Below are 9,533 nucleotides of genomic sequence, written 5' to 3' on the forward strand. Positions count from 1 at the left end.
TATATATATATATATATATATATATATATATATATATATATATATATATATATATATATATATATATATATATATATATATATATATATATATATATATATATATATATATATATATATATATATATATATATTTTTTTTTTTTTTTTTTTTTTTTATGTATCTATTTGTATTCATTCATTTATACGTTCATTTATATTCTTTATTTTCTTGGTAGTAGTGTTTATTATTGTTATTATTATTATTATTATTATTATTATTATTATTATTATTTCCCATTGTTATATACGTGTGAACTGTTGAATGTCTGTGTCTTGCTAAGTTTTTATTGTCTCCTTCATTACCATAACTACAGCCAAGCATGCATGTGTTGTGTGTAATATTGTGTTGTATTTGTCATCCCCCTGATGCATGGCTGTATAATGTATGCCTTGCATTACCTTCCCTACACTATGCACTCATTTGTATACAAATGCAATATGTGCAAAAAAAAAAAGTGCCAGTTTAGAGCCTATATCGTTCTTAACATAAATTTTATTAATATACGTGATCTCGCGGTAGAATGTAAATATGAGTTCGTTATATCCATTAGCCTGGTCCCCGGCCAGCGTGAATGTGTCCTCACCCCAGGTCATCCAGGCCAGCGCGTGCCTTAGCTGCACTTTGTCCCCTCCCGGCCTGTGTCCTGATCACTCCTGACTCTCCCTGCTGAAGGAGAGGTTGGGGTAAGCGCTGCCGAGGGTGCTAATGTGCTTCACTTCCGTTCGTGCTTTCGCCTCTCTCGCCTTCCTCCTGAAATGTCACCCATAGAAATGTTTGCATGTGTGAATGTATGCTTATTTTACATTTTTGTTAGGGGCAAATTAGAAAAGAGAAAAATAAAGTATGCTGAACTTTAAGAAATATACTGCGACGTCTCCTTTGAATCAAAACACAGGTGGAGTGAGGACTTCTAAAAAGCACTTGTGTTTCTGATGCATTCATTAGTACGTCTTCGTCGCGATAGATTCTCGCCTGTCATCAGATTTCCTTTGATGCACTCCTTGAAGTAATTACCAGACAGTTCGCTGTACCAGCACATCTCGCCGTATGCACACGCAGCAGGCAGAGAAATCCTGGTGTGTTCATAATGAAGAGATAAGTAGGATGAAGAAAGCGGTAACTGAGGACGAGGGGGAGACGAAGGGGGAAGAAGGGGAAAGGCGAGGCTCCAGACGCTCAGCTTCAGCACGACGCCATGAAGACCCTGCCCTCCTTCTCCTCCTCCTTCTCCTCCTCCTCGCTCCTGCAGTGAGTAATTACAGCATTTCTCACCTCAGTCACATCAATAATTATCGTTCCTCTGGGCCCAAGTGTAATCTAGCCGCCCCCTTCCCCTGTTTGCCCATGACAGGAAGTCCAGTTTAGTGTTAACCCTGAATGCTAATATCCGCAAATGCCATTATGGACGATGACAAAAACTCCATATCTGACTGCCGCCGATTTCCCGTTTCCTTCTCCGTGTCACTACCCATTGTGTTGTTTGCGAAGTGCCTCCCCGCGTGGTATGGTGTGCTGAGGGTGTAGGCGTGCACCCAGGACAAGTGTGGCAGGAAAGGCTGAGGTGACCAAGATGAGCTTACGTGACGGCGAGCGAGGCGTGATCGACCCGCCGCCCGTCCCTCCCTCTCTCCTTCCCTGCGTCTCCCCCCCATCGCCACCTCTCCTCAGCTTCCCACGATAGTCAGACAAACACACATGCTTTCTTACGTGAAGTTATTATTCCACATGAAGTAGTGTGTGTGTGTGTGTGTGTGTGTGCATGTCTCGGTGTGTGAGCTGAGGGACGTGGTTGCCGAGTTGCCAAGAATATACCGGCGCCGACACATCTGGCACCTTCTTGGGCCCCGACAGGGAACGTGACGGGATGTCGCCAGGAGATGAAACAAAACTCGTGACAAAATAGGAAATAGTAATTGGCTTTGGAGGCAATAGGTGTAACGATAATGATAATGCGATTATTTAAGACAAGCGAATTTTTTTCACCCAAAACATCATGTCTGACATTTTATGTACTAAGAATTAGTAAATAATAAAGAATAGAAAAAAAATATAAGTAAACATAAACAAAAATTAGCACATAACATTTTGGTCCCTTGTACTTTTTTTTTTTCTGTGACTGCTGCCTATGGATATGAATAATGTAAAATAAGGTTTTAGCCTGTCTAGTTATAGTATTCAACTTATCCTGTTAAAATTAGGAATATTTATATTTTTCATAATTTCTGGTCACCAAAAAGGAATCATTGTCTTAAGTATTTATATTAATAACTTATTCTTTTGTACTATTCTACAAAAATAATAATCAGCAGACACGACATTTTGTTTATTTTCTTTTAATAGCACTAGTGAATAATCACACACACACACACACACACACACACACACACACACACACACACACACACACACACACACACACACACACACACATACAGCAATCACAGCTTCTGATGCTTTCTTGATATTACACCTGAATGATACTTCAACTTTTTTCCGCATCAACTCTCGTGGAGCTATAAGTAAATTTACGTGTGTGTGTATGTGTGTGTGTGTTTATATATATATATATATATATATATATATATATATATATATATATATATATATATATATATATATATATATATATATATATATATATATATATATATATATATATATATATATATATATATATATATATATATATATATATATATATATATATATATATATATATATATATATATATATATATATATATATATATAAATAAATATATATATATATATATATATATATATATATATATATATATATATATATATATATATATATATATATATATATATATATATATATATATATATAAACACACACACACATACACACACACGTTATATATATATATATATATATATATATATATATATATATATATATATATATATATATATATATATATATATATATATATATATATATATATATATATATATATATATATACATATATATATATATATATATATATATATATATATATATATATATATATATATATATATATATATATATATATATATATATATATATATATATATATATATATATATATATAAACACACACACACATACACACACACGTAAATTTACTTATAGCTCCACGAGAGTTGATGCGGAAAAAAGTTGAAGTATCATTCAGGTGTAATATCAAGAAAGCATCAGAAGCTGTGATTGCTGTATGTCATCTTACTACAGCTGTAATTCATAGAGAGAAGATGTACTGAGGATGCCCATCTTGATAAGTGATGATACTGAGGAAAAAGGCTTTTGATAAAGGCAAAATGATGATTATGATAATGATGATGATGGTGCTGGTTGTAGTGGTAGTGGTGGTGGTAATGGTGGTGGTGGTATTGGTGGTAGTGATGGTATGGATAAAAATCGGGGCTGAGAGAAGATGAAGGCTAGAAAGACATGAGTTAGCAAATGGGAAAGGTAGTGCCTATCTAACGAAAAGAGAGGACAGAGAACATTCCTGCTTGTGGCGAGTTGTATGTGAAGACTGAACATCATCAATGGCCTAAACCAGAAGATTTCATGATCTGTACACTGATACTCAACACTGCTGCCTTTTTACTCTTCACCTTATGGTATGTTGTGAGGTGCTACACTTCACACCTTAGGTACTCACACTTATTGAAATAAATATCTGAGGAGTGAAATGGTTGTTGATTTGAGGTAGTCATGTCTTTCCTTTCTTTTTTTTTTTTTTTTGTGTGTGTGTTTTGTTTATGCATATGTTTGTCTTGACTTGCAAATTTCTTATAGTTTTATTGATATATATATATATATATATATATATATATATATATATATATATATATATATATATATATATATATATATATATATGTATATATATATATATATATATATATATATATATATATATATATATATATATATATATATATATATATACTTTTTTCTTTTTTTCTCTCTCTATTTATTTATTTATTTATTTATTTATTTATTTATTCATTCATCCATTCATTCATTCATTCATTCATTCAATCATTTATGCACTTACTCATTTATTTATTAATTTACTTTTCTATCTATCTATTCATCAGTTATAAAATAAACTAGTTAAGTGCAGATAGCAGACATCTCTACCTTCCCCTTCCCTCTCTCCTGCTTTTGTTAGAACCTCGGTGCTCTTCCTAAAGACTACCATTACTGCTGAGTTTCTGTCGCTTGTCTTTCCGAGTGAAGTAACGCCGCACACCACCCACTACTATGGGAAGAAAGAATTGACACTTTTTTTTCGCTCATGCTGTCCAGCCGTAATCCATATCTCTCTTAACCTACCTAACTTTATCATCTCTCTTGCATTATGCTTTGGACGGTAATGAGAACGTCCATGAAGAATTAAAACTAGTAGCTTTCTACGTCTATATTTACAAATTAAACTATCATATACCAGCATGTAATAAGCTTATGTTATTTTTGTTCCCGTTTTGACGTGCAAGGTACTCAGGCTGAAGGCGTGAGTGAGGGGCAGGTGTGGTGGTGGCGACCAGATATACGAGTTGCAGGTAGCACGGTGGGAGTGACTTTGCTGGACCGTACAGTGCTACCTGCTGGGTTATGACCGAGGCAGGTGTGGATTCAAGAGCAGGTTATTTGATCAAACCATGCTGCTTTATAGACCCGGAGATTTAACTATAAGACATCATAGAGTATAGGAAATTATTTTTCTCTACTTCTCTTTCTGCTTTTTAAGTGCGCTTTTCTGTTTTCATTTTACTAGAAGCAATATTTGTGGATCATAATGAATCTCTCTCATATCATTGCCAGGGATAAGTTGACCAGAAAAGATCAAGAGCTGGCAAGAGAAGTAGTAATGAAGCTTTATCATGAATCGCCCGCTCCTCCCAGCCCATCATGCACCCACCATGCACATCCACCACTGCCACACATAACCACAACAATGATATTTTATTTGTGCATGTTTGATTTTTCCTGACTTGGCCTAAATAGTATACTTAGTTCATAGGAATGTCCTGATCCTTGGTTTACCGTCACAAGCGAACACTCGTATGCGTGCTTTGTGTGAGATTTTTTATGCATTTCCTAAGTTCATCTCGGCCTGACCTTAATAGAAAAATTGACTTTTAATAGCTACTTACTTCACTGGAATTGACTGGTTTTTAGACTGTCTCATAAAAGTTTTAATGCATGTTTTTATGTGATTTTTATTTATTTTTTTTTCTGTCTTTCGAAAGCTTCATTCTGACGTAACTTTATTAATAAATTGAAAATTAACAGGGCTTTTGATAAATCATTAGACCACAGTTGTTTTGACCCATGATCCAACAGATACTCACACGGTCATCTCAAATCTCTTGGTTCCTATCTGTGACCAATCTCGAAACATAGTACATAATGTATCACCGCGCACGCATGCAAAGAGGGAAAAGACTTTTTTTCTGGGAACTAATTTTGTTAAGTTAATCATCGACTATCGACTGCATTGATATGTAACAACAGGCAGAAAACTCCCAGGACTGGTAGCTATGTCAAGAAGGAAAAAATATTACATGACGTACTAGTGTATACCTGAATCTTTCTTTTCTTGATGATTTTGTCAAGCCAAAAATTGAAATAAGTAGACTGAATAAATCTACTGGAATACCAGCAGGCTCTTTGGTCAGCGTAAAATTGTTATTCTAAGTGGTCGTTTTATAGAGTATATGGCAACTTTGAGAAGTAGATATGATCATAATAATAAATATTTCCAGGTACTAATACTGCTGCTGCTGCTGCTGCTGCTGCTGCTACTACTACAACAACAACTACTACTACTACTACTACTACTACTACTACTACTACTACTACTACTACTACTACTACTACTACTTTTACTACTACTACTACTAATAATAATGATAATAATAATGATAATAATAATAATAATAATAATAATAATAATAATAATAATAATAATAATAATAAAGGATAAAGAATAAGTTGATCAGTAAATTAATAAATAGGCTAAAGATTTAAGCAGATTCAAGAAACCTTTGCCGTCTGCGTCCTACAGCTGTTAACTTCCTGACTTCACTTGTTAAATACTCTCTCCCTCTCTCTCTCTCTCTCTCTCTCTCTCTCTCTCTCTCTCTCTCTCTCTCTCTCTTGCATCGAGTAGCGTCTTGAGTTTTGTCTCCTACGATCACCTGTTGCTCCATCCCCACCCCGACTGTCCCGCTGCGTGCCTTGAGTTGCCGTGAGCTGCCTTGGGTTATCAGACTCTCTCTCTCTCTCCCCATGCCTTCACACCAGCATCCTTGAATTATTTATTTGGCCATTATAATTAAGACTGCAATATTAGATTTTTTTTTTCATTGAAACTTTGGTTTCTATTGCCTTGAGTCACTTCTGTTTCATGTTCATGTTTATACAATACACTTACGAGTATATCCGTCGTTGTTCATGTTCTCTCTCTCTCTCTCTCTCTCTCTCTCTCTCTCTCTCTCTCTCTCTCTCTCTCTCTCTCTCTCTCTCTCTCTCTCTCTCTCTCTCTCTCTCTCTCTCTCTCTCTCTCTCTCTCTCTCCAGTTCAAAGGAATACTTCCAAATTTAAGAATTGATTAATATATAAATAAGTAAAAAAAAAAAAACTAAGCGAATAAATAAAGAAATAACATAAAAATAATGTTTTACTTTTCATAAGACTCATATGTTTCCATGTTAAAATTTAAAAGTATATTCACGTACCCAGACGGTAAGATTTCATGACAAGTACGAATGCTGCATACTGGATCTTGTGCCTAATAATTCCACAGTTCATGTAGTATTCAGTCTTTCGGGACGCGTGACCACCGACTGTTTTCATCGGTAATCGGTTTCAGCTTTATAATTATCATCGTGGGTGGGGATCTGTTCGCGTATTTCCTTTTTTAACCATTTCAGTCTTCCTTCACCATTCCTTTCTAGAGTGGTGACAGGAGACCACCTTCACTCCCGTTTAGCTCTTTCTGCCATGTGTCCTGATTGACTCATTGGTGTCATCAGTCGGCGGAACATCTTAAGTCATATGTCCAATAAAAACAAAATAAGTCTTCACTTGAAAAAAAAAAAATGTCTTGTACTATTTAGAGTAGAATAAAATTAAGTAAAGTAAAATATAATCAGATTAAATGTAATGAAATAAAATCAGTGGAAATAATGTGTCTCATGCTGTTCTGCAGGATGTGTGACTGATTCCTTTCTTGTAGACAATGGAGGAGCAACACTTGGCTGGCACCAAAAATGAGCTTGGTTATGAACAAATGCAGCTGTAGAGTCTCCGAGACTTGGTAAAATGCTGCATCAGTGTAGATGTACGAGTGTATCTTTTTAAGGTTTCCATCTTTAGTGACTTTCTGGACACTTCAGGGCTACGCACACTTCCAACTATGATAAGATGACTCATGATAACCCTGGATGAGCATCGCCAGGATAGTTACTCGTTGTCTGTACATAAATCATGGTACATATCTCTGTTTTCAGCGCGGCTTGGTGCGTGTTTAGTCATGTCTTGTATTCTTTGAGGCGGTCACCAGTGTATTGCCTCGTCATGTACTGCTGCTTTGCTGAGTCTGGGAAACAGGTTGACGCGGGTAACTAGAGGTGGTTAGGTGGCCGGTGTGGCAAACCTGACATATGGTGGGTCGGTGGTCAGTGTGGTCAGCGTCGTGGCGCCGGTGCTTAGATGTATTATGAATGGCGGCAGAGCATGTTGTCCTTTTTCGAGGCGACTGTTCTCTAATTGTTTATCCAACCCCTTCTCCCCACCTCTCTCTCTCTCTCTCTCTCTCTCTCTCTCTCTCTCTCTCTCTCTCTCTCTCTCTCTCTCTCTCTCTCTCTCTGTATATATATGTGTATATATATATATATATATATATATATATATATATATATATATATATATATATATATATATATATATATATATATATATATATATATATATATATATATATATATATAACGTGACCAGTATAATATCTTTTACATCAGCTTTGGTCTGTTCTCAAATCCAAGATGTTTTCTTCTTATCTGTCCATGTTATGGCAAGTATCGTTACTTTCAAAAGGTCTCAAGTTTCCAAACCGTATGTCAAAACTCGCAGTATAGAATGCACGGATTATAAACTCTTCTCTGTAGTGATAATGGGAGATTATTTTTCATAACAACTGTTTACCGAAAGCATATCATTCCATCGCAACTCTTCTGATTTTTTTTTTTTTTTTTTTCGTGATGCGACGAACATGATTCTTAACAATCGAAAGAGCAAACACGATTCCACAGCAGCTCTTCAACGATTGACCTCATCTGTGTCATTTTTTTCATCAAATTGTTGAAAATATACAGAAAAGACAAATCCACTATGCATGGCTTTAATACACTATGAATTCTTAGTAGTCGTGTTAGCACTCGAGAAACAAATGTTAGACGATATTCAGGGAAGGTATTGGAAAATATCTGTACCCAAAGCACTGTCATTGTAAAGTTCAGCGTGAGAATACTAGTAATGAAAGGCGTCAGGCAAAGCAACACTCTTTATCATAGTATTATATGAAGTTTTTTTAAGAATAAGAATGGGAAAAGGAAGAGATAAAGGTGGAGGAGGAGTACTTAATTATTCTCAGATTTGGTGATGAAATTCTAATGGGTGACTGTTCAAGTGAATTACATCAGCAAAGAAATCCGAGAAGTAGGTATGAAAATGTATAAGAAGAAAACGAAAACGGTTACATATTGAACCATGAAGTTTAAGATGAATTAATAATGTTCGTGAATATATCTATTTAGACAGGAAAACTGGTGTGTGTGTGTGTGTGTGTGTGTGTGTGTGTGTGTGTGTGTGTGTGTGTGTGTCTGTATTTATCCATCTATCTATCAGTATATATATATATATATATATATATATATATATATATATATATATATATATATATATATATATATATATATATATATATATATATATATATATATATATATATATCTGTGTGTGTGCCTGTGTGTGTGTAGTGCCGTGATATTGATAGTAGTAATAGTGGTAGTGATAGTAGTAGCAGTAGTAGTAGTAGTAGTAGTAGTAGTAGTAGTAGTAGTAGTAGTAGCAGTAGTTCTTGTTCTTGTTATTATTGTTATTGTTATTGTTGTTGTTGTTATTTTATTATTCTTTTACCGCTTTTATTCTCGCTGATGTTATTTGTTGTTGTTGTTGTTGTTGTTGTTGTTGTTGTTGTAATAGTAGAAGTGGCAGTAATAGCGGTGGTAGTAGTAGTAGTAGTAGTAGTAGTAGTAGCAGCAGTAGCAGTAGCAGTAGTAGCAGTAGTAGTAGTAGTAGTAGTAGTAGTAGTAGTAGCATTAGTACTAGTAGTAGTAGTGGTAGTACTAGTAGCACTAATAGCATCACGACCAACAACAGTAGTGGTAGTAATAGTAAACTGAAA

General features: G+C 34.8%; 1 protein-coding gene across 2 annotated transcripts in view; it reads right to left on the reverse strand.

Moving 5' to 3' along the window:
- Positions 1–554: 554 nt before the first annotated feature.
- Positions 555–9,533, reverse strand: part of LOC135089535 (uncharacterized) — a 71,754-nt gene continuing 62,775 nt past the window's right edge. For both annotated transcript variants that reach the window (XR_010261529.1, XM_063985189.1), the window contains one exon: positions 555–791. Coding sequence is in view for 1 of the 2 variants with exons in the window: in XM_063985189.1 (XP_063841259.1) it covers positions 689–791 (103 nt within the window). In the remaining variant the exon portion in view is untranslated. The remainder of the gene's footprint in view (positions 792–9,533) is intronic.

Source organism: Scylla paramamosain, chromosome 3 (genome assembly GCF_035594125.1).
Source record: "Scylla paramamosain isolate STU-SP2022 chromosome 3, ASM3559412v1, whole genome shotgun sequence".
In the NCBI taxonomy this organism is placed as follows: Eukaryota; Metazoa; Arthropoda; class Malacostraca; order Decapoda; family Portunidae; genus Scylla; species Scylla paramamosain.